Source organism: Prunus persica, chromosome G1 (genome assembly GCF_000346465.2).
Source record: "Prunus persica cultivar Lovell chromosome G1, Prunus_persica_NCBIv2, whole genome shotgun sequence".
Classification (NCBI taxonomy): Eukaryota; Viridiplantae; Streptophyta; class Magnoliopsida; order Rosales; family Rosaceae; genus Prunus; species Prunus persica.
In genome coordinates, this window is record NC_034009.1 from 36,427,911 (window position 1) to 36,453,958 (window position 26,048).

At 41.5% G+C, this 26,048-nt stretch overlaps 2 protein-coding genes and 1 long non-coding RNA gene across 3 annotated transcripts; 2 read left to right on the forward strand and 1 right to left on the reverse strand.

The window, feature by feature from the left end:
* Positions 1 to 3,757, reverse strand: LOC109948625. The gene is made up of 3 exons (XR_002271248.1): positions 3,323 to 3,757; positions 364 to 2,037; positions 1 to 243 (listed from the first exon to the last, which is right to left on the reverse strand). It is a non-coding gene; the product is annotated as an uncharacterized LOC109948625 (long non-coding RNA).
* LOC18790655 (exocyst complex component EXO70A1) lies at positions 15,483 to 18,234 on the forward strand. Its single transcript, XM_007224602.2, has 2 exons — positions 15,483 to 16,510; positions 16,765 to 18,234. Exons 1-2 carry the CDS (start codon positions 15,713 to 15,715, stop codon positions 18,109 to 18,111), a joined length of 2,145 nt encoding a protein of 714 aa, XP_007224664.1. The 5' UTR covers positions 15,483 to 15,712; the 3' UTR covers positions 18,112 to 18,234.
* Positions 22,247 to 24,808, forward strand: LOC18788415 (F-box protein At3g12350). Its single transcript, XM_007223043.2, has 2 exons — positions 22,247 to 23,395; positions 24,136 to 24,808. The coding sequence occupies exons 1-2, from the start codon at positions 22,340 to 22,342 to the stop codon at positions 24,622 to 24,624; spliced, it is 1,545 nt and encodes a 514-aa protein (XP_007223105.2). The 5' UTR covers positions 22,247 to 22,339; the 3' UTR covers positions 24,625 to 24,808.

A 26,048-nucleotide genomic window follows, 5' to 3' on the forward strand; every position in this document is an offset into this window, starting at 1 on the left:
TACAAAACAGGCCGAAGCTCAATATCTCAAGCATTCTACATCAAAAGTTCTGACAGAAAGTATGCAACAATGTTGTGTTCCAAGTTCCCGACAACATGAGCTTTAGGCTCTCAAAAAAAAAAAGGGGGTACAACTCGGGCCCAAATGCAGTCAACTATGCTAAAGATCGATACACCCTGCAGTTTCAAAAGGAAAAGCTACTACACACTGAGCCAGCCAGCCCCTACAACAAAGAAATGCAGCCTGCAAAGCGAAATAAGGACAAGTGTTAGAGAAAGATGGTGCTGGAAGATATGCCCTTTCTATTAAAAGAATATATATATATATATATATATTACGGTGCAAAGAAGGAGAACCGGGTACCTCAATTAGATCACGGTGTATGACTAAAACAGAAAAGAAGAAGCACTATTAGATGATCCTTTCGATGTTTCCACCATGCACCGAGCGCCATTCTCAATCGCTTATTTGTCAAGGAGAAGGTCTCATAGCTTACGGCACTGGCTCTCCAATTCATGTTCCTGAAGGCTTAACGCATTAACGACAACTCTTGTTTAAGGGGATCATGCATACATCTTCATGCTACAAGCAGCTCGTGCTTAAAAAATAAAATAAAATAATGTGTGCTTCTTCTAAGTATTCAGCCGGAAGTCCATGCAAAATCCTAATAAGACACACGCTTAAGCCCTTTCAGCACGCTGCTGTAAGGTCAAAAACGATGTTTCCTTGACAAAACATCTTTGGTAGTCGGGGCTGTCAACTCGCGATCGAACCACTGTGGCCAGCCCTTAGTGATGCTGCAAGGGTATTAAAAAATAAGGTGGCCGCCGGAAACATGTCTTTCTTCTATACAACACCTGGAAATGAGAGTAGCTTCCTAAGCTTACTCAGTGCCTATGATCGAGTCTTGGTAAGTGTTTCTAAGCTATGAAGGTAGTTGTCCATTCTTCAACCCGTCGTGCAAGGGGAAATAGGCCATCACTCATCACAAAGGTCATTGGGACTTATTATGTGAGTCCCTGCAAGAATTACCAACGAGGAATATGCTGTAAAAGGGCAAAGTATGAAGCAGGTTCTCTGTGTTAAAGCCAAGAAATCTCCACGCTAGCATGCAAGCTATATGAACTTCACAGGCCAAGCAAAGTAAGCCATCTCATGCCAAGCAAAATGCATAAACAAAAAAAAAAAATTTGAAGCATCATGCAATCTATTACTCGAGCTTATGACAAGCAAAGTTCCCATTTCATGCTCAATCAATCATTCTAGCAGACCCTTTCACAAAGCAAGTGTTACAAACTGAACACCACTTACCTCCTAGTAACCTTTTTCACAAAAACAAAAAAATCCCTATGAGTTACATGACAATCTTGCAGACCCATCATATACATGTTTATATCTATCCCTATAAAGCCAAGAAAAAAAAAGTTAGCCATGTCCAAACTCTAAGCTCAAAAGAGGAAACAAATGGTGCTCTCCTCCAGCTTTCAACAGCCTCTAACCCTATGTATTAATCATGCAGTTACAAGCATATGCTCGTGATGCGTATAGTTCAATCAAAGAAGGTGGTCAAGAACGTAGCACACGCAAAGTATACGCCAAGCATGCAAGTCAAGCTCACGCCAAAGAAAAGGCTTAAGCAAATATCAAAGCAACATGCAATTTATCCATGGCAAGCAAAATTCTCAAGCAATTCCCATGACAAGCAAATTCTCCCTCAAAATACAAAAAGATTCAAGCATTGCAGAGCATGCATTCTGTCAATTTCTATTTCCACAAGATCGGAGAAAAGTCCAGATTTAATCAAGCATGTGTTCACAAGAAAAACAAGCCTAGGCCAAACACCAGTCTATGTCTATTCCTACAAAGCCAAAAGAAAGACTCAAGATTCCAGTGAAGGAGCAGAACTATTTACTGAGAAATTGAGATAGAAATCTAAATTGCCAAGTTGCGAAATTGGTAAACTCGAAGCTTCCAGCGACAATGGATACAACGCAGGCTTTCGGCACCCTCCCCTGCCTGTGCCAGAGACGTATACACCTACATAGAAAAAAACGCATCATGCAAAGTTCAGCCTTTTCACCAGCTCAAAAAAGGGCCACCACATGATAAAAGGGGATGCCGAAAGCATAATCGCTATTGAAGCATAATTTCCAAAGACAAGTTGCAAGAGACCAAAACTCACTTTCATGCTATCAAAATCCTAGAAAATTAGACTTCTCATGCTTTCTCATGCTTTGGAGATTCTAAACAAGAGAATATGTTAGCCAAAATCAGACGCCGGAAAGGTACTCATACGCAAAGAGAGGCGCTGGAAGCATAATTTTCTCAAAGTGCAAGCAAACTCATCTATCAAGCATCTGACAAAATTCAAAAGGCGTGATACCAATCCACATGCTAAAAAATTTCATTTCATTCAAGCATTTCAAGCAATTTGAAGAACTCATGCTCTTACGACAATACCTTTCAACATCATGCTCTCACAACAATATTGCTCAAGACCATGCTCTAGCAATACTCAGACCAGCACTCAATGCCAACAGAAAGGACATGCTAAATTCTCAAGCAAAAGCAACATGCCAAGCAAAACTTATACACAAGCTTTCCAACCATCCTAGCTAGAACATCCCACCTTTAGAAAATCACTATAAATCAAGCTTACAACCAACAAATCCCAAACTTTTCAGCTTAGAACTAGACATATCAAGTTTCATTTTTCCAAAATTTCGTTGCATTTCGACTAGGGAAGCATGTCAAACAGATTCCTAAAATAGCCCATGCCAGAGGAACTGCACAGCTCCAGTAGCTTAGCCCTTACTTTGAAATTCCAACAAAAATTCATTTTTTCTTCAAGTGACACAAGACCAATTCCAACATAGCCATTGAGAAGTCCATTTTTTATAAAGATCCAACTCAGATTCGAAAAGAAACATTTCAAAAGTTCAAAAAACAACCAGCAGGCTACTTTGAGATATTTTGACAAACACTTGGCATGCATAGCCAAGGGAACTCGTATGACTCTTGTTTATCACCAAGCTAGAATCCTAAACCAGAAACTCAACCTCAGAATTCGATTTCTAGTTCACAAATTCTGGAAAATGAAGAGGAACTCAAGCATTCATGCATAGAAAGCAAAGGCATCAACATCAACTCCTGAACATGCTTCAGAAAAATGGAGGCAGTGATCACTACAATAGGTGGATGATCCTCAATTTCGGATGTGCTATAAACAACATGATTTCGAGCAAATTTTGTGAAGTAAGCACAGTCATCCGAGTATCAGAAGTTAAAAATACATGCAGAAGCAGAATCTGCAGAACCTCACCAGCCATGGATGAACACAGAAGTTGCAGACCAGCTTTGAGGCATCAGAAAAATTCAAAGAATTCAGAAAATTTTACAGGCTATAGTACTCGAGCAGATGAGCAACTTTCGTCAAGGAAGTTTTCTGATCCGAGCTTCCAAAATATGACTTATGTACTGATGCACAATACCCACGGGTTTGGGTCTTGAAGAAGAAGAAGAAAGAAGAGAATGAGAGAAAACCAGAAGTAAATCATGTCAAGACAAGTCACGTGCTTCAGGCACATGCCCTATCCCATTTCAAACAAAACATTTTTCAGTACCTGCTCTACTTCAAACATCCTTCCAGCACATGCCCTATTTAAAATATTTTTTCAGCACCTGCCCTGTTTCAAATATCCTTCCAGCACATGCCCTATTCCAAATACCCTCCCAGCACATGCCCTACTTCAAGCATTCTTCCAATATCTAGCCATCATGTCGCACACTATCACGTTCACTAAGGTTTTGTTTGCCAAATTCAAGTGTTCTGGGGCTGGTGCTGTAAACTCAATACAAGCCAAAGCCAAGCAATACCAAGCATACATGCAAAAATCAAGCATACATGCCAATGCCAAGCATCCAAGCATACATGCCAATGCTAAGTATCCAAGCATACAAGTCAAAGCCAAGCATATATGTCAATGCCAAGCGTTAAGCCAGATACCAAGAATACATGCCAACATCAAGCATGCAAATCAATACAACTCTTGCGAATCACAACTATGCAAAATCAAGTCTCTCTAGTCACTCAAGCAAATAAATCATGCAAGCTAAGTTATTTTGAGCTAATCCACCAAGCATTTTCTCCTATATCATGCCACAAAATAGGTCAACTGTTGGTAACTCTAGTAAGTAATCTCCAAAATTACAGTGTCTAGGAAAGTTCTTCAAGGCAACACCCTCGGTGTTTAAGAAGGATTGGGTTTTAAGCGGGACCATTGCGACCCCTCCAACCTTCCCGGAAAAAACCTGGCTGTAATTTCAGAGACACTTAACTGGTCATCCTTGAGTTGCTCCTAAACCCTTGCCATGCCATGCCACTGCATTTTATTTTTGGGCTAGAAATTGATTATTTGGGCCATTTCAATACACATTCATGGCCCCAATAATCAAGGGGGCTAATGTTGAGGCCCAAAAAAATCCACGCTTTGGCCCAAATAAATGCTCAGCCCAATGCAATACCTTACCGAGAAGAAACCCAATTTAGGCACGCGAAAGTTCGCCATATGCGCTTGTACACATACCACGCCAAGCAAATAAACAACGCGCCATGCTACAAGCTTAAGTGGGCCCAAGCCACGCAAGATGCCCGGGGCTTGCTTGAGTGGGTTATGGTATGGAAGGTAATAGGTCGTCATGAGGCCCATTGATGGGACGAGAAATGGAGGTTCCAGGTTGCTTGGGAGCCTCGGAACCCAAGCCCATTTCTTAAGCCCAAATATATGGGTAGCAAAAAGGGAAAATAACCCAACCAAAATAACTCAACCAAAATTAGCCCAATCAAAGAATAGCCCAACCAAGAAGCCCATCATTCAACAAAAATAGCCCATTTACTTAGTGAACCTTGGCCCATACAATTGCCATAGATGAACCACAAGCTCCAGCACCTAGCTGGAATAGAAGCCACGAAAAGGAAGTTTGAAAGTTCATTGAATAAGGCTGCTGGGAAGTGCCAGCACATGGGAATGGATCAAATTCCAAAACAAAACACCAGAGAAACCAAGGGATGTTAACATGCAAGCTACCAGGAAGAGAGACACTCTTCAAACCAACATACACATCCCAACTCCTTCTCTATCAAAACTGGTTATAGGAAAGAGTGAGAAAGAAAGGAAGAAAATGGCTGGAAGTAGAAATCTTCTACTGAAGCAGCCGCAGGAAAGGAGGCCTTGAGCTCCAAAATTCCTGATTTTGTGCAAATAGATAGAGAAAAATCTCACTAAAACAGGAAAAGTCAAGAGAGGAAAGGAAAAGGGAAGGAAAACCTTGCTAAGTTGGGGAAGAAACCATTAGGGTTTCTTGGGGAATGAAGGTTTCCCGCAGCTATAAAAGGAGGTCCCCTCCACCTAGCAAAAACCAACCCAGGCTGAGAGAGCAAGCTCCCTCTCTTACTTGCAAAAATCCAGTAGCCCTATTCACTCTTCTTCTTCGTTCTTCTCTGTTAACAGACTATTTTCAGAGTCTGTCAAGCTGCCGGAAGAAGTAATGCCCTTCCTTTACCCCTTTTTAGCCAAGATCATCCTGCAAACCTTGTCTCCCTCATCTTAAACACTCCCATTTCTCCCTAGGAAGCCTTATTTTCCTCTTTGGTGCTCAACTCATGCTGACCTTGCTCCCATGCCACAATCTCCTCATGCTAAGCTAAAACTTTATCTGTAAGCAAGCATAAATCACCTGTAAGCAGCCATCATTTTCGTTGGTGAAGGTAACCAGAACACTTCTTAAGGCTTTACTGCCCTTTCGAAGTGCTTTTGGGGCTTAATTTTCGAACTCATGCACAGGGGGCAATTCTAGTAATTTTCCCTTTACGGCAACCCAGCCTATTTGCAGCTGCCGGAAGAAAAAGACCCCCACAAACTTTATGACATGTTTATTGATATGAATGAGTATTGGAATGTGATTCTAATATATGGGTATGGGAATGATTTTAATTCATGATTTTTATGTGCGTTTATTAATATATAAGGAATCAAAAAAAATTATATGAATTTGACATTAAAATTTGTAATCAAAAATTTTGAAATCATGAATGAGATTGTTGAGACCCAAAAAATTCATGATTGGGCCCAAATAAATTACCAGCCCGAAACGCCATTTTATTAAGAAAAGGCATAAAAAGGAGGTACTCGAAAACTTGCCACATGCGAATTGAAATTCATGCGCCATGCTAATTCACCATGCTAGCTCTACGAGCCCATGCCAAAATTAAACGTCAAGGATAATAAAAAATTAAAGCACGCCAAGCGACATGCCATGCCAAGCATGAAATCGTTGTTTCACACCCAAACACACTACAAGCCTAAGTGGGCCCAAGCCACTCAAAATGCCCGGGGCTTGCTTGAGTGGGTTGTGGTATGGATGGTAATAGGTCGTCATGAGGCCTATTGATGGGACGAGAAATGGAGGTTCCGGGTTGCTTGGGAGCCTCGGGACCCAAGCCCATTTCTTATGCCCAAATATATGGGTGAGCAAAGAGGGGAAAATAACTCAATCAAAATAACCCAACCAAAATTAGCCCAGTCAAAGGATAGCCCAACCAAAAGCCCAATGTTTAAATAGCCCACTTATTTAATGAAGTACCTTAGCCCATACAAAATTCCACAACAAGCCACAAAAGCCTCAGCCCTTTACTAGAAAAGTAGAAGCCACGTAGAAGAAGTCTGCAGGTTCACTGAACAGAGCTGCTGGAAAGTGCCAGCACATGGGAATGGATCAAGTCCCAAAACAAAACACTAGAGAGACCAAGGGATAATAGCATGTAAGTTGTCAGGAAGAGGGGTACCCTTTCAAACCAGCATATACACCCAGTCGTTTTCCCTTATCGGTGCTGGCCCAGGAAGGAGAAGGGAAAGAAGAAGAAAAGAAGCCAAGAGTGGAGCTTCCTACTGAAGCAGCCGCGGGAAAAGGGGTCTTGAGCTCCAAAACTCCTGATTTTGTGCAAATAGATAAGGGGAAAGCTCACCCAGATAGGAAAGTCAAGAGAAGAGAGGAAAAAGGATGGAAAGACTTGCCAAGATTGGGAAGAAACCATTAGGGTTTCTTGGGAAAGGATAGTTTCCCGCAGCTATAAAAGGAGGTCCCCTCCACCCAGCAAAAACCAACTCAGGCTGAGAGAGCAAGCTTCCTCTCTTACTAGCAAAATCCAGTAACCTTGTTCACCTCTTCTTCTTCATTCTGCTCTGCTTGATAGATTATTTCAGAATCTGTCAAGCTGCCGGAAGAAGCGATGTTCATCTTTTACCTCCTTCCAGCCAAGATCACCATGCAAATCTGGTTTCCCTCAGTTTAAACACTCACACTTCTCCTTAAGAAGCCTTATTTTCCCCTTTGGTGCTCAACTCATGCTGACCCTGCTCCCATGCCACAAGCTCTTCATGTTAAGCCAAAATCTTATCTGAAAGCAAGCACAAAACACCTGTAAGCAGCCCTCATTTTCATTGGTGAAGGTAACCAGAACACTTCCTAAGGTTTTGCTGCCCTTTCGAAGTGCTTTTGGGGCTTGATCTTCGAACTCAAGCACGGGGGCAATTTCAGTAATTTCCCTTTTCTGGCAACGTGATACGCATAACATTTGGGAGTTTTATAAAATCATGCACATGCTAGCCCGACTCTTTTCGTGAAAGGCAAGAAGTTGCTATTCAAGCTTAGAGGCTAGATAAACCATGCAGAGGAAACTTTAGAAAGTCGGCTCCTGTCAAAATTTTGGCAGCATATACCTTGTTTTCAAAAGATACCCAACCTGTCAGAAAATCTCAAGCAAACTCGCAGAGGCAATTTACGTCTAATCAAGCAATATATATAAAGCATGCGGGTTACAATGTGTCTCAAAGTATCCAGAAAATAATACAAGCTTTAGCGGTTCAATATTACATCACAAGGTCATGGTTGCTGGAACAATCGAAGGAAAATACACAGTTATGGCAAAATGAAATAAAACTGCACGTGCTGGAAAGGGGTATGTCCCATGGTCTCGAGAAAGTGTGCGCTGAGATGATGGAGCACCAAGCCAAGAAAGGACAACCTACAAAAAGGAAGAGAACATGTCAAGACCGAGTGATGCTGGAAGGAGAAGATCGATGAATAAACAAATTGAAAAAAAAAAAATTTATATATATATATTTACCTTAAAAGCTATGGAGAATGCCTGAAAAGAACAGAAGAGGCTCTAGAAGACGATCTAGCTGCTGCCTCTGTCACGCACTCAGCGTTGTCAGCAGAAATACCCTTGGCGAGAAGAAGGGCGTGCATTTCCCGACGTTGGTCCTCCAGTTCCTGTTGTTTAATATTCAAGGCAATGGCAGCAGCTGTTACCTCATCAGAACCACGCGATGATTTCATGCTATGAATGGCCCGCGCTCCAAAGACGGCACGTGCTAAGCTCTTCACAAGGTCAAGAAGGAAATCCACATGAAAGCCTAGAACTATGGCCTCGCATATCGCGTCCCGCCAACAAAGCAGTCTGTGATCAGTGATATCAAGTAGCTGCATGGTGTCCATCCCGTGAAGCACTAAGCCGAGGGCTCGGAAGGCAGTACACCTTGAGAAGGAGGAGGTGACACCAGTAACTTCCATCAAATTCCCATATTTATCCATGAACTTCTTCAAGGCCTCAACCGTCTCTGGATACACAAGGGCACCTTGGAATGTCGCATAACCGTTGAATCTGTGGCAGAGCGGAAAGAGCTCGTCAATGGACCTAAGAATGGTGACCCCGCCATCGAAGAAAGCTTTGAAGGCCATAAACGAATTTTCCCAGTCTTGCCAAGACATGTCCTTTTCAGATAAATGCCCCACATTGATGGAAGCATTGCCACCTCTATGGCTGTCATCAATGGTCTTCCCAAGAGGCAACGCTGCTGGAAGCTGAGAAGAGGTGCCAGTAGCCACATCAGGTATGCCCAAGCGAGAAGGAGTGAGAGGTGATGCTGCCGGAAGCTGTGAAGAGGTGCCGGCTGTCGTGTCAGGTTTACCCAGGCAGGAAGAAGTGAGAGGCAATGCCGCTAGAAGCCATGAAGAGGTGTCGGTAGCTGTGTCGGGTGTTCTTAAGGAAGAATGAGCAGACGGCTGCGCTGCTGGAAGGTGTAGAGTGGTGATGGCAGCAGTGCTAGGTGTCCCAAGGGAGTGGGTAGGAAGTGTAGCCCCTGCGTCTGGTGAGACACTCTCAATCTAAAAAAAAAAGAATAGGCGTGAAGGGGAAATAAACAGAATAATTAAAGGCGCAAGAAAGGAAGAGCAAAACTAGAACATGGAGGAGAATGAACCGACAACAAATACCTCGTCGGCAGCTTGCGTGGTGTTGATAGGAGCAGCAGGAAAATCAAGGATAGCCTCTGGTGGACGATCTGCAGTATTTTCAATAATGGGCACAACCTGCACGAAAGTAGCAAGGCAAGAATTGTGAGATGCAATGGCAAGCCTACAACATATCTACACCAAATAAAACAAGCAAAGTAATGATTCAGTACCAATTCAACATCAACACGCTACACATAATCGTTAGCAAATCCTGGATGAATATCTGGATCAGCTGACTCTTCCGAACAGGTGGTGGGACCTGCGTATGTACCTTCGCCACGGTTGTGGTGCTGATTTTCACCAAGGTCCTTGTCTTGGCTGCTGCTCTCTTACTCGCAGCTGCCGCTCTTTCGCTCGCAGGTGGCAGTTTCGAGCTCCACAATATCACTTTCGTTATCATCAACTGTTACCACTACCTTGGGTCCCGAGTCTTCACCCTTGTTCTTGCGGGTATTGGCGAATATCGATTGGAGAATACGCATACTTCGGCGCTTCGAGATTGTGGGAGCTTCTCTACCTTTGCCTTTGTTTTGGGAAGTCTCTGTAAGTAAAAAAAAAAAACGAATGATGATAAAATACATACAGCAAGAAGGAACAAAGGAATAGCAGGACTTACGGCTGGGAGAGGCAGTTTTTGGCACTGTGTGTTGGCTGCTGCCGGAAGCTGCAAGTTGCTGCCGTGGTGAAGACTTCGGGAGGGCACCCTTTTTTGAGCTAGGGGGGCCACTTGCTGCTACTTTGGGAATGAACTTTTTAGGTTCACTAACAGCTCGCTTCTTCCTTTCAACACTGCTGCTTTCCTCTCGTTTTTGCTTCACGCGAGTGGTACTTCTTCCGGCACTATGAGAGACCGGCCTCCCCAATTTCTGCCTCAGCCTAGAAAAGTCACCAACAATTGCTCCGCTTTTTGAAATGAAGGGCAGATTTCGCTTCTCACTTAGGGAGATGGCCTTCTCTTCCGACACCAGGCGAGCATGGTAAATGAAGGTAGGAATCAACCTGTCACAATGAGCAGCATGAAATCGGCTAAACGAGGCAAAGCAGCGATTCCAATAACTTTGGTAGGCCTTTGAGAGACCACCGACACGCTGCCGGTTAGCCAAAGCAAGGGCAAGAGGTCTGCCATCTCCCGGCACCCTGTCCTCGGTCCAAAAAACTCTATGTAGTAGCGAAGGATCTCCATGGCTGGGGCTGGAAGGTGCGCCCTGGTCAAATCTAAGCTACCGTCTGACCCGATAAGGGGAATAATGTACAGAAATCTCCAAGTGGTCGTCACCAAGTGTGGGCAAAGGGAGGCATGCAGCACTTAACAGCGCCTCTCTGCGTAGTCGACAACCTTGCACCGGTACTGCCAGGGCCTCTACCAAAGCATCAGAATCGGCGTAGAGAGGTACATTGCTAAATCCCTCTGATAAGGCACAGAAAGGGCGAAAGTTGAATTTCTCAACGTCATCCAGCAACTCTAGAAAATTTTGGCCCTTCCTTTGCATTCGACGGGACCATCTGCAGACCAACGGAAGACTATCTGGCACATAGGAACCTTCGCTGGAACCAACAAGCGACTTAGCCTTCGGGTAAGGAAGTGGGGATACCTCTATCCCTTTGAAGCGCTCCCATAAGAGGATCTGCAGAAAGCTGGAATTCACAAAGGTCTCCACAGCCATAGTTCCTGCCGCCCCTTTCTCAAGAAATTGGATCTGGTCCAGCAAGCGGTATAAATGCCCTAAAAACATGGGGGCTAGGGGGAGCATGCTGCCCCGTGCTATCGCCAAGGCCAATGGAAACACCCTCTCATGTAAGCAGTCTTGGGAGAAATCACAAAAGAGGAATCTCCCGAGCCATAATGATATGAAGGCAGCAAGATGACATGGCTTGTTTCGGTTCCCATCCCCAAAAAACTGAATCCAGTTGCTGAATCTCAGAGAAGTGCTGGGAGAAGTCGGTGCACCTTTCCGTAAGACCGCAAGCTTTAGTTCTTCTTCAGGAGTTAGCGCAATATGAAAAGGATCGACGCTGCCGCAAAGGGGGAGATGAAATATATTGGCTACATCCTCAAGTGTGGGATTGAACTCTCCCCATGAACAAATAAAGGTGTGTGTCTCAACGCTCCATCGCCTGACCACATGCCGGAGCATCTTGGCTTCAATATGGATGTCGCAAGCTTTAGAAATGAAGATGGCATCCAGCACCCCTGCCCGACGTAGAATGTCACAAGTGGACGGATTTCTCAACTCATGGTCAACCCATTCTGACCAACCCTTGCTGATGCTGCATGGATACTGAAAGAACAAGGGGACTGCCGGAAATAGACCTTTTTCTATGCAGCACCTGGATATGGATGAGGGATCAATTACGGGAGTCGCTTCTGGCGCTAGCTCTCCGTCAATATTTATGTCTTCATCTGCACCCTTAAGTAAAGGAGGAGGCCTCCCTCTTTGTAATTTGTCCTCCACGGAATAAAGGTGATCCCTAATGATGGGTGACGGATCAGCGGATGACATGGCAACCGTTGGCAAGACGGTAAATACCTGCACACAAGAAGGTGGAAAGAATGCGGGATAAAATTAGCATATGCAAGATATATATCGAGCCCGTTCGGTTGAACTCATCCAAGCAAACATGCAATTTGAAAGTCCAAAAGCAAAAGTTTCAAGCAAGTCTCCTCTCGAAGTATGAAATCTGCAGGCAATATAAAAGCACGCGTTCTGTCTTCATTTCTCTTTGCAAGAGTAAACCTAGGCCAAGCATCAGTCTACATCTATCCTAAAATGCCCAAGTTGACAGATTTGTTTACCAAAGGGATATATTAGAGTCACGAATAAAGAGTTGAGGCACTCGAGGTTCCGGCAGCAGAAAGGTTAGAATTTCCAGCACCTATCTTCGGTTATGCCAGATGAGTCAATATCTGCACGGAATAAAGAATGGAAAACAGGGGCATATCATGTAAAGAGCAGTCTTTTTTATGAAACATAGAAGAAGTCAAGACAAAATAGGGGCAAGAAAAAGAGGAAAAAGGGGAAACTCGTACCGCCAGTTGATACCCTTTTTCCAGCAGCCGAAAAGGGAGACAAAACGAGGAAAGAAGGAACTCAGAGAATAGCACAAGCCCCTTTTTGCAAATACCCACTCCATAAGCACTCTCGTTGCAATAGTAACGAAATGGGTGAAAGAGGGTTTGGTCCTTGGCTGCCAAAACAGAAAGCAACACCCATGGGTATGAGGGACCCAACAAATTCTCCAACGAATTTAAGAGAAAACAAGAGAGAAGTGTACCCCGTGGGATTTTCCAAGCGATGATCTTGAACGTATCAAGGAGAGAAGAAGGATCGGGGTTTTGGAAGAGAAACCCACACGAAGAAGAACCCTTCCAGCTGCAGCAAACGGCCTCCCTTTGAACGGAGGCAGAACGATGGGGCTGAGGCTCGCTTGGGTCTCTTTCCCAGCGGCTGGAAGCAGGTGATTTTTGCCCGATTTCACTCTCTCACTTGGTCTGAGTTTGTGGGAGGATGAAAGGGAACGAAGAGAGAAGAGTTGGAGAGGAGTTTTGGGTCTGGTACGAGAAAAGAGAAAGAAAGGGCAAAGAAAAGAAAAGAAAAAAAGAAAAAAATATAAAGGAGAGAGAAGCAGGCGGTTGGCATTGGAAAACCGCAAGTAACTGATGGGACCAATCATGACGCGCCGTCATTTTGCACGCGGGAAGAAGAGAAGTTCTCCAAAATACAAATCTGATTTTTTGGGTTGGGTTTTAATTATTCGGCCCATTACCGCACCTGCCCATGGCCCTTATAATTAAGGGGGCTAATGTTGAGACCCAAAAAATTCATGATTGGGCCCAAATAAATTACCAGCCCGAAACGCCATTTTATTAAGAAAAGGCATAAAAAGGAGGTACTCGAAAACTTGCCACATGCGAATTGAAATTCATGCGCCATGCTAATTCACCATGCTAGCTCTACGAGCCCATGCCAAAATTAAACGTCAAGGATAATAAAAAAATTAAAGCACGCCAAGCGACATGCCATGCCAAGCATGAAATCGTTGTTTCACACCCAAACACACTACAAGCCTAAGTGGGCCCAAGCCACTCAAAATGCCCGGGGCTTGCTTGAGTGGGTTGTGGTATGGATGGTAATAGGTCGTCATGAGGCCCATTGATGGGACGAGAAATGGAGGTTCCGGGTTGCTTGGGAGCCTCAGGACCCAAGCCCATTTCTTAGGCCCAAATATATGGGTGAGCAAAGAGGGGAAAATAACTCAATCAAAATAACCCAACCAAAATTAGCCCAGTCAAAGGATAGCCCAACCAAAAGCCCAATGTTTAAATAGCCCACTTATTTAATGAAGTACCTTAGCCCATACAAAATTCCACAACAAGCCACAAAAGCCTCAGCCCTTTACTAGAAAAGTAGAAGCCACGTAGAAGAAGTCTGCAGGTTCACTGAACAGAGCTGCTGGAAAGTGCCAGCACATGGGAATGGATCAAGTCCCAAAACAAAACACTAGAGAGACCAAGGGATAATAGCATGTAAGTTGTCAGGAAGAGGGGTACCCTTTCAAACCAGCATATACACCCAGTCGTTTTCCCTTATCGGTGCTGGCCCAGGAAGGAGAAGGGAAAGAAGAAGAAAAGAAGCCAAGAGTGGAGCTTCCTACTGAAGCAGCCGCGGGAAAAGGGGTCTTGAGCTCCAAAACTCCTGATTTTGTGCAAATAGATAAGGGGAAAGCTCACCCAGATAGGAAAGTCAAGAGAAGAGAGGAAAAAGGATGGAAAGACTTGCCAAGATTGGGAAGAAACCATTAGGGTTTCTTGGGAAAGGATAGTTTCCCGCAGCTATAAAAGAAGGTCCCCTCCACCCAGCAAAAACCAACCCAGGCTGAGAGAGCAAGCTTCCTCTCTTACTAGCAAAATCCAGTAACCTTGTTCACCTCTTCTTCTTCATTCTGCTCTGCTTGATAGATTATTTTCAGAATCTGTCAAGCTGCCGGAAGAAGCGATGTTCATCTTTTACCTCCTTCCAGCCAAGATCACCATGCAAATCTGGTTTCCCTCAGTTTAAACACTTACACTTCTCCTTAAGAAGCCTTATTTTCCCCTTTGGTGCTCAACTCATGCTGACCCTGCTCCCATGCCACAAGCTCTTCATGTTAAACCAAAATCTTATCTGAAAGCAAGCACAAAACACCTGTAAGCAGCCCTCATTTTCATTGGTGAAGGTAACCAGAACACTTCCTAAGGTTTTGCTGCCCTTTCGAAGTGCTTTTGGGGCTTGATCTTCGAACTCAAGCACAGGGGGCAATTTCAGTAATTTCCCTTTTCTGGCAGCCCAGCCCATTTACAGCTACTGGAAGAAAAAGACCCCCACAGAGATCAACTAGGGAAGTAGGTGATCCAATTTGAACTCCTTGATTACCCTATATAAAATTCGTTGATTCATGATTTTCTTCATTCCTAGTAAGTAAAGTAGATGTGTACGTGGTAGGTGTTTGCAACATTGTTTTTCTTATTGGAACTAGCCTCTTCGCACGCGCTTCCGAGCTTGCGAGAGGCTTTTTTTTTATAAATTTTTTTAATTTATTTTAGAATTAAAAAAGATAATTGATAGTTGTGTTTCATAAAAATAGAATCAATTGTATGATTTTTCTTTTAATTTTAATGTTTTTAATATAAAAAAGTGTGAATTTACTATATTATTCTCATTTAATTAATAATTTCAATTCTTAATGTTTGCATTAATTAAGAACATTTTTTAGTGTTTTAAATGTTTCACCATTCTCTACCTTTTGCTTTATATATGTTGGAATATTTAAAAGTAGAGATGCTACGATAGCAAAAGAGTTTCTAAGTTATGCTCACAAAATCATGTGACAGATTATGTAGCCTATTCTAATTATGAATCAAAATATAAACACATACATCAAACATAAACAAACGGAATTCTAGTAAATGAGTTGTCATCTAGAATTTTAAAATTTATTTTCATGTATGTGAACATTATTAATCTTTTCATATACCCAAAAAACCATCATCAATCAACTGAAGCCCAATTGGCATCATTGGGAATTGACTTCCAGGCAAACATGAACTGGGCTTGACACTTTCACCATTGGACTGATTCATATGGGGGGGTTACAATACCGGCTGAGCACATTCCCTAATTTCAAATTTCCCATTTGTTTCTTTCAACAAACAAATGCCATTTGTTCTTAGTTTGCATCGATAGCAGCCTCCCTGATGTCACGTCCTTGTCTTCTTCTGCCCCCAAAACACACCGTCCCTCTTGTTAACGCATCACATTCATATAGCTCCATAACATCACAGCTTCTCACAGGCAGCAATTGAAGCTCAGAAGAATTAATGGGGTCCAATTACAAAGCAGCTTCTAGGCTCTCTGATCTCGAGCTAACACGTTCAGATCTGAAAACCCTACTGAAAGCAACGGCCAAGACGGAAGAAAGCCTCCGAAAGATGGACAACAAGTTTGAGGTCATAGACGAGACTCTGTTGACATCTTCAAGAAGAGTGGCTCCTTTACAGTCGTTAGCCATGGCCACCAAAGCCTTGGAGACTAGAATTAACAGAGCTGTAACTCCAGCTCTTGCTCTTCTCGACAACTTCAAGCTCTCCGAGTCAATCCAGCACAAGCTGCTCGAGCTATCAGAGAAAATGTCAACCGAGAAATCAATGAGCAAAAGGCTCAAGAAACTTGTGAAATATGTGGATTGTGTTGATCAGCTTAAGGTTTCAATCGATTGTATTTGTCAGGAGGGAGAGCCGGTGATCCAGAGGCTTCAGGAGGTGGTGGAGTTCTTGAGCCGGACGAAGGCGACTGATCAATACAGGACGCATAGGTTGAGAGAGACTCTGGTCACTCTCAAGGCTCTGTATGAAACAGAGGTGGATGCTATGAGATTTGAAGGGTTGCTTGATGAGGCTCTGCTGAATTTGCAGGATGAGTATGAGAGCATTTTGGAGCAGATAAGGCATCGAAATGTGGTGGAGTTGCAGGCTGCTGGTAAAGATGATGGGGGTGATGAGATGGTGATCATGGGTTCTGATTTGGGGACTGAGTTGGAGGTTGAACTTCTTAGAAGGATTTCACAAACCCTAGCTGCCGATGATTGCTTGGACATATGCATCGATATTTATGTTAAGGTAAATTCAGCACAGTTGCATCCTCCTTAGTTTTGAGTAACGTTAAAAGCATCACATTTTTAGATCATATTAGGGAATCACATTATGTCACAATTTGTGACACTATTTGCGTGAATGTATGATTCGCATATAATCAACATTAATTAAGCTGAATGGTGTGAATGTATGATCTACTAAAAGAACATTAATCCATGTAGCAATAGAGGCCCTTTGAAGTTTAAATTTTAATAGTTACAATTTTTGGTGTTCAACAGGTGAGATACAAAAGAGTTGCCAAAGCACTAATGAGGCTAAACCCAGAGTACTTAAAAACTCACACTTCAGAAGAAATAGATGAAATGCCATGGGAGAGCTTAGAGACAGCCATAACCCTTTGGATCCAACACTTTGAACTTGCAGTCAAAGCAGTGCTTGTATCAGAGAAGAAGCTCTGTGAACAAGTACTAGGCGGCATAATGGAGGGTTTGATCTGGCCAGAATGCTTCGCGAAAATCGCAGACAAAATCATGGCGGTGTTCTTCAGGTTCGGAGAAGGCGTAGCCAGGAGCAGCAAAGAGCCCCAGAAGCTGTTCAAGCTCCTGGACATGTTCGACTCCTTGGAGAAGCTCAAGCCTGGATTCTCTGAGGTGTTCGACGGCGAATCGGGAGCCGACATCTGCATAAGATTCAGGGAACTTGAGAAGCTTCTCATTCATGCTTCAAGTAAAGTGTTTTGGGAATTTGGGCTTCAAATTGAAGGTAGTTCAGATGGATTGCCTCCACCTCCAGATGGCTCAGTGCCTAAAATAGTAAGGTACTCTGTGAACTACTTGAAATACTTAGCAACAGAGAATTACAGTGTCGCCATGGCCAAGGTTTTAAGAACAGAGCAAATTTGGAAAGCAGGGATTTTGTCCAAACCAGAAACTGATGAGAATCTGCTCAGAGACGCCATTTGCAACATCATGGAGGCTTTGCAGAGGAATGTGGAGGCAAAACGTTCGGGTTACAATAACAACAGCAGGGACAAATTGGGTATTTCAATCCCTCTTCCTCATGTGTTTGCCATGAACACTTACTGGTACATTTACATGAGGACCAGAAACACAGAGCTCGGGAAGCTCTTGGGAGACCAGTACTTGAAAAAGAACTACAAAGTGGTGGCCGAGGAATCTGCTTACATGTACCAGAAGCAGGCGTGGGTCCCACTGGTGAGGATCTTGGAGCAGGATGATCTGGAGAAACAGAGCAAAGAGGCGAAGGTGGGGCTGGTGAGGTTGAAAATTGAGGCGTTCGTGAAGGGCTTGGACGACATTTCCAAGAGGCACAAGGGGTTTTGTGTTATTCCGGAGGTTGACTTGAGGCAGCAGATTAGATCGGCTACCGTGAAGCTTGTGATTCCGGCTTACACTGAGTTCTTGAACTCGTTCTCGGCCGCGTTGCAGGGGAAGTCGTATTTGAGTCCCGAGTCGGTTCAGGAGCTGCTGGGTCAAGTTTTTGACGATGGGGATGGGAAGCTTAAGCGCCGTGGTTCTAGGGATCGGACGGGTGGTGGGAGTTCGGGGATGGACGGCAGGATTAAGGACTTTCGACGGTCTAGATCGAATACCAGTGACTTGTGAGAGCTTCGATGCCGTGGAATTGAACTACTTTTTTATGTGATGAGTTTGATGGTAGTGCATATAAATGCAAGCATGTGTGTATTGAAAGAATTCTTGATAGTTATTAATAGTGATTCTTCGCGCCATATAGTTACAAATCCCTCTCTCTTTTGTTACTTCTGTTCTTGTGTTCTGTTGGCACCTCACGGCTTTAGCCTTCTGTTTGTATTTCTATTCACTGTTTTGGGGTTTTATGAATACAATATGAACTTCAGACCAAAAAAAAAATTTCTTGGTAAAATTACAAAACTTTAAAAAAAAAAAAATATTATATCCATTAGGTTTTAATTATATCAAGGGAATGTGTATCATACATTTTATGGGTATCAAAGGAATGTGTATCATGATTTCTATAAGCTCAACGTTGATGGAGCTACTAACAATACAACAGGCTTGCGTAGTATAAGTGCAGTTGATCAAAATGATTATGGAGTTTTTATGGGTGCTCTAGCTATGCAAAGCCCTTGTGGGATATCCATTATAGCTAAAGAATTGCAAACAATTTATATAGGAATTTTATTTGTTGCAGATGCTGATTTTTTTTCCATCTCCTCATAGAAACTGACTCTTCCGAGGTTGTTATGATGATTAATTTATGAGAGACTATGTTGGCTAATGTCGGCAACATTGTGGATGATGCGAGAGACTTGCTCGTGCAGTTTTCTTTAAAGGAAGTCAAATTTCGACCTAGAGAGTATAATAAAGTAGCTCATACTTTTGCCTGTATTGCTTTACATGAACAATGTCCTTATTATTGATTAGAAGAAGGACTTGTGTGATTAAGGAATTGTATCATTGATGACCTTATTGTAACCAATACTTTTGGTTAATAAAATCTACTTATTTTTCGAGAAAAAAAATTATGGGTATGAAGAAGAAAATAAATGTACATGCCCATTTATAAATAAGTTATTCAAAATTCCATTTTATGATAGAAAAAACACCCAAAGCCCCATTTTCTAGAAATATATATTAAAAAAGAGGTTGTTTTGACACGCACTACGAAGTTACTATGAAATCATTGGTCTAGACTGCATTGACATTATTGCACCAAATATATATATATATATATATGTAAAATCGATGGTTTAAATTAGAAGGAAATGAGATTTCACGCACACAACTAAGATGCTAAAATGATTTGAATTCGAGACCTCTTGTCTGCAAGTCAAGGCCTTTTTTCACTAGGTTAGACTCAACTGACTTATTGCACCGAATATTAAGAGTTGATAAATAAGTGTATTTTCACTAAAATTAACAATTGTCTGGGGAATATAGGGAAATAAAATAGGTGGGGAATATTTTTCTTAGATGAAAAAAAGAGTTGCCAAATAAAAGAATGAAATACCATATATTTGTGGGTCAGCAGATTTGATGGTCTTAGCTAAGCCCAAGTTTACCAACAAACGAAACAAAAAATACCGTATCTGTGTAATAATCTGCTAAATTACAATTATACCCCCACAAACCTTGTGCTCGTTTGGTACACCTCCCAGGCATGGACTGGATTAGATTAAAATTAGGCCCATGTTTGGTTGACCTAGTTCTAGTTTTAAATGGGAACTACTAATGCTGAGCCCACCAAAAACACCTCCTTATGGATTCTTAGCTAAGCCCGTGTGGAATGGGGGAACAATTAGTACGCTCACTAATTAGAACGTTCGCGTGTTTTCACCGTTTGTTATCGTCTTCTGCTTTCCAAGCGAACTGAAGTCAATTTTCACTGATTCTCAACAGGTCACCACTCTTTCTATCTCTGAATCTTCCTATTCTCTCAACTTGATTGAATATTGTACTCAATCTTTCTCTTCTCTCTAGTTTATGGTATGAATCTGCAGATGTTTTGAGATTTTTCTCTGTTTTTATTTTTAGGTTTTCTTTCAATTTTTTTTGTTCTAGAATATTTCGTTCTTTGGCTCCTTCATGAGATATTTTCTTTGTTCTTTTGAGTGAGATAATTAAAAGTGGCTATGTAATTTGTATTATAATGCTAGATCTGCTAGTTCAAGGATTGGGTTATGTGAAGAATTGAAAATTTTCCATTAGGTGAAATTTTTATAATAAATAGGTTAAAGAACAAAGTAAGAATGCTTCTTACATAGAATATATATATATATATATATATTAAAGAAGAAGAAGAAGACTTGGAATAACAAACAGATGCAAGGTTTTTAGATTGTTTATTTTTTATTTCTAGGTTTTTAATGTGGAGTAGAAATGGGGTCTTTGTTTTGCTTTTGTTGTGAAAGGGGGAGCATTGGGGAAGAGGTATTAGGAATGCATGAAGAAAAGAAATATGTCCAAGCTTTGGTGTGTCTTTTTTGACCCAAATAGCTAATAACTCAGAACCAAAACAGAGCTTTGACATATTTCTTTTTTGCCTCATGCCTCTAGGCTTTATAGCCTTTATTGTTAGCAATGGGTGGTTTGTTTTTTTTTAAATTTCAATTTTCTACCTTCTTTGAGTTCATGGATGCATATGCTTTATTTGTTTATTATTGAAACATGTTGAAAGTACACTAATACATGTCTTGTTTAATCATAGCACAACAAGGAAGCAGAGGGATGGAGAAACAAATCTTTTCCAATTTATGACAAACTTGCTAACATATTTGGAAAGGACTGTACTAATGGAAAAGGATCCGAGGTCTCAATGGAGATGATGGAGGAGCAAAGCCACAATGAGGTTAATCCAAGTGACATTGCAGCTGAGAATGATTCTCCCATGTCCCAAGGTGGCAGTCATTCTGAAAATAGTGAAAGAAAGAGGAAAAGAGGAACTGAAAATTCAAGTGATGGAACCGACAAGATAGTACATGCATTGGAAAAATTATTTGCAGAATCTAGAAAAAGAATGCAAATGGTAACTGAGGCAATAGTGAAAGGTAATGAAGATCGTAGTGACATTGCTAAAATGCTCAAGGACATGGGTCTTTCTCCTATGGATCAAATTGATGCATTGACTCTCATTTTGGAGAAACCACCAACTGTGGCAGTGTTTCAGTTATTAGATGATGATGTCAAAGAAGTGTTTGTTCAAAAATTGCTTAATGACCATGCTAGAGGATGACGGTGCTTCTATGGTGTCTTGGTTATGGATGACAATTGTGTGACAGACTACATATGGTTATGGAAACTTGTCTTAGTTTGTGAACACTAACATGTGTACTTTCTTTTGTAATTTTGGTGTTGGAAATCCACTATGGATAATCTTATTTTGTGAATGTTGTTGGATATGCACCATTGATTTTCTTGTTTTGTGAACTTGGGGTTGTATATGCACCATTGATCATCTTATTTTGTGAACTTTGTGTTGGATATTTACCATGAATTAAGTAGAACTTTATGTTATGAAAATTGGCTTGCTATGATGTTGGGATGGTTTGGAGCTTGTCTCACCATGTTTGCAGGAAGAAAGGAAGCATAAAACCAAGTGTAGAGGTCATGTGGCTAGTGGTTCGGCAATTGACAAACCGATAGTTGGTTTTCGCAAACTATGATGACAATTGCATGTTGTTTTTGCAATTACCTAGTGACTGTTTGGTAATTTGTCTTAGAGAAGTTAAGCTTTCACATTCGGGAAATATTCTCAAAATATAGGCATGTTCCCAAAGTTTTGGAAAATTGTCTCGCCATGTTTGCAGGAAGAAAGGAAGCATAAAACCAAGTGTAGAGGTCATGTGGCTAGTGGTTCGGCAATTGACAAACAGATAGTTGGTTTTCGCAAACTGTGATGGCAATTACATGTTATGTTTGCAATTACCTAGTGACGGTTTGGTAATTTGTGTTAGGGAAGTTGAGCTTTCACATTTGAAAAATATTCTCAAAATATAGGCATGTTCCCAAAGTTTTGGAAAATTTTTATACTAATTTTTTGCTATGGAATTATAGTAAAAATAATTTCTAATTAAAATAATATATCACATAAATGTTTTTTTTTTTTAATTTAGTCCCAGTTTAAGCATACATCAAACACAGAATAGTACTATTTTCGTTATCCAGCTTTTTAGTCCGACATTACACCAAATGCAGGACAAGTCTTATTTAGCTTATGTCAGGCCAAGCCAATTCAAGACAGTCCCAATATTTAGTCCAGTTTATGACAATCCGCCGTACCAAACAAGCCCTTAAATATACCGGTCGAAGAATGATCCCAAATTCAACCCAACACGTTGAAGAATGATTCCCCATGGTCGAAGAATCTCCCAAATTCAATCCAACACAACACTTCTCTTTCCCTTGTCCAAAACCACCACAACAACTACCCGTATTTCCCACCAATTTTCCCCAGAAAATTCCCAAATTTACCTGGAAAATCAGGCCGAATACCAAACCAAAAATGTCGACGATCAAAGACACAAGTCTCACAATTGACGAATTGGGTTGTTCCGTTTCCTTCGCCGATTTCCCCGAGGACGTCCAGCTCTGCGTTCTCTCCTTCCTCACGCCTCCCGAGATCGCCAGCTTCGCCTGCACATCGAAACGGTTCGTTTCGCTATGCAAAAACGATGGCAAGCTTTGGTTCTCTATGTGCGACCGCAGGTGGGGCTCCAAGACCCAGATCAAGAAATGGGGAAATGGGAAAATCACCTACAGAATTCTCTACCAGACCCTCAGCGATTGGGAAAATCTGATTGGATTCTGGCGCCAAGGCGGCATCGTGACATCTCCACCGTTGATTTTCTTCGAGTGGGGCCCATCGTTCATGACCGGCTTCCGGGTCTCTCCAGCCAAGGACGGTACATACGGTGTCGTAAAGGCACCCTTTTTGTGGATGAGTCTCTCGCCGGAGGGCCAAGTTGTGAACTTTCTCGACCCGGAAGGCCGGACCGAGATTTCGGAAGATTTCGCTAATTCCAAGCGGTTCAAGTTTGCGGAGAGCGATTTAGTTCCGGTCAATTTGAGCTTAATGGGGAAGACCCATTTTGTTGTGGAGGAAGATATGAGCTTTGGGGCTCGGAGAAGTTCCAGCTCAGTTAGTGGACGCGGAGAGGATGGTGGGGTCGGTGAGGATTTGATTGGAGCCGAGACTAGTGGGTCCCCAGGGACATCACCGGACCAGTTGGTGGTAGAGATTTATCAGTACTTTGCAAACCGGACCAGCCCAGGTGGAGATAGAGCTTCGAGGAGGCAGAGGAGGAGAGAGAAGGAAAAGCAGGCCAGGAGGAAGTTGGAGCCTCAGCATTTCGTCAAGATTGTTGATTGCTCGCCTACACCAACTCGGCCTTTACAGGGCCTATGGAAGGTGCCTTTTTTTGCTTTATGCTTGTATGTTTCAGCTGAAAGTTGGAAAATTAGTTGTTTTATGCTTTAAGATTGTTGTTGCAGTTTCTATGCCTAATTACAGAGATACAGATATTGACATCTTCTCCTGATTTTGCTTATTGTGAAGTGCTTGTCGGACAAACTATGCCATTCAGTGTTTGGTGGACTACATTTTATTTAGTTTGTATTTTGGAATTTAGAACTGGCTCCTGAATTTGCTTCCAATCTTATAAGACTATTCTCTCCAAGAATTTCCATTGGTTGTATTTCTGAGTGTTTTGCTTCGGTAAGGTTAGTACTGGATGGTTTATCAGGTTGGTCTTCGTGTTCTTAGATTATACAAACAAATCCACATCAATTTGTTATGTAGGAGAATTAGGAACAGAGATCTGTCTACATGAATCCCTTATTTTAGAAGTGCTTGAATATTGAGGTCGGTGCTTGTGCTTCATTGATTTGTACCAAGTAGAACTCCCAAACTACTTGGTATAAGTTAGTACAGAAAACATGGGACTGCTTAGAAGTCAGATTGCTGTCTTAGGATAGTTGGATCAATCTACCTTGGGTATCCAAACTTTGTGTAAAGGGCAGCTCTAGTGTTAACTGATTGGTTTTGCTCCTTTCACTCTTGCTTACTGTAATGTGTCATTACAAGATGGTGGATTCACAAGAGATTTCAATTGTGGCTTAATTGACCCCCTCTTCTTCTTCCAACTGCAGGGAATTTATGATGACATGACCTTGGGTTTTTACCTTGTTGCATATGATGACATTGGGGGCATTTCCTGCCAAAAGGTTTGCGACTCGTCTGGAAATTTTTGCAGCTTCGCACGTGTTATCAGGAAACACCCGGTCTTTTGGACAATGAACCCTACTTTTATTGAGTCTCCATTTTCCCCAGAGGAAGAAAATTTGTATACTAGTCGGATACATCTTCAACCAACTGCAGCAACAGATCACATTCACCAGAATCTCCCTCTCACAGGAAACAAAGGAGTCTCTCGCATTCTTTGCATAAACTTCAGTCATGATCTGGCTATTCCAAACTTGGCAGGAACTACCACAAATCCACTGCATGCTCAGGGGCGGATTTGGCAGTATTGGGATGGAACGTTTGGGTTTGGATTTCTTCAAGATAGTTTTATCAGAGACCTGAAGCGTGTTGCCAAGAATGGTTGTCTTCTTGACACCGCGGAGCATTTGTTGTGACTGATGTAATACTTTGGGGAATTTTTTTATTTTTTATTTTTGTACAGACACCCTTTGCTTGATGCCACTTAATGCTGTGGCACTGTGTACTATAACTTCCATTGCAAAACCAATGGTTGAATTTCTGAAAATTTTCGTCTGTGGAATCATCTAATAAAATGTTCAATTACCTGTTGGCTCTTAACTAAATCTCTATACCATTTTTATTACTTTTAATTTAAGACCACTCAGCTTGAATAAGAACTGTTCTTTTGGTGTTAGAGAGCTTGCATAGTAAGATAGAGAGAACAATGGGACTTCTCAACATTTATTCAAAGCCAACAAGAACACAATAAGAGGAGAAAAAAAAAAGCCTCATTTGGTATGTCGAACTGTACTGACTAATTTTCGTTGGATAGTATTAATCTGTTCTGGAGAGTACTGACTATTTATCCATAATATTATAAGGCGTTTGGTGATGTTCCGGATAAATAATCTGACTAAGTTATACTGTGTTTGGTGATGTTTCGGATAACATCAGATCAGACTATTTATAAATAAAAAAATAAAAAAAATCTTTGATAATTTTAATGGAAATTGAGATTCAAATGACACAAATTTTTTTTTGGTAAGATTCATATGATAAGATTTGTTTTTCAATTGTGTTTGCCAAGATTTTTTTTCATATAACCCATTATCATAATTGTAGTATCTCATAAAAATTCCAACATACTCGCATACGTTAATAAAAACAGTACCAAATAATGTATAATTCAAACCTTTTTTTTTATTTTTATATTCTCGTTGCTTTGATTAATTTCTTGTTTGTTTTATAAACTTTCACAACAATAATCTCTATAAATTCACTTGCGTATCAGTTAGATTTAATTTAGGTATTCGAATATTAGACTAATTTGAAATCCTTATATATTAAGGTGATAAGAGCAAAAGAGAAAGTTGTTCATAAACCAAACTACATTAAAGAGTGAATCACAACTCCCTCGCCCCAAGTAAGAGAAGAACAAATGCTTGTCTCATAGCACCATCCAATGTTAGGAATGTTTTTTCATCACTTGCTTTCTTCAAAATTAGCCGTAGTGCCTTAATTTGGTCATTAATAGACAAGTCCATCTTTGCTTTTCTAATAGCAATTGACAAAGAAAAAAAAATGGTTCCTAGAATTCAGGTTCATACAATTTTAATTTTGTAATTTTGCTCTCCTAGTCGTCAGGTATGTATGTATTCAACTAAACTACCAACACTAGCACAATTGTTTGTTTTTGGACGAAAACTGGCAATACTCTATTTAATACCAACAATCTAAATATTCCCACAACATCGAATCACTATATCACATACAAAGAAAACATTCGATTAAAAAAAATGCCAAAAAAAAAAAAAATTCATAACCTAATTTCCACTAAAAATTTGAAGCATATTGGAGA

Bases quoted from the DNA above. Each gene is read 5' to 3' on its own strand.
- LOC18790655 (XM_007224602.2), top strand. From the start codon at position 15,713: ATGGGGTCCAATTACAAAGCAGCTTCTAGGCTCTCTGATCTCGAGCTA. The intron at 16,511-16,764 runs GTAAATTCAGCA...GGTGTTCAACAG, and splicing joins GCATCGATATTTATGTTAAG to GTGAGATACAAAAGAGTTGC.
- LOC18788415 (XM_007223043.2), top strand. From the start codon at position 22,340: ATGGTCGAAGAATCTCCCAAATTCAATCCAACACAACACTTCTCTTTC. The intron at 23,396-24,135 runs GTGCCTTTTTTT...TTCCAACTGCAG, and splicing joins CTTTACAGGGCCTATGGAAG to GGAATTTATGATGACATGAC.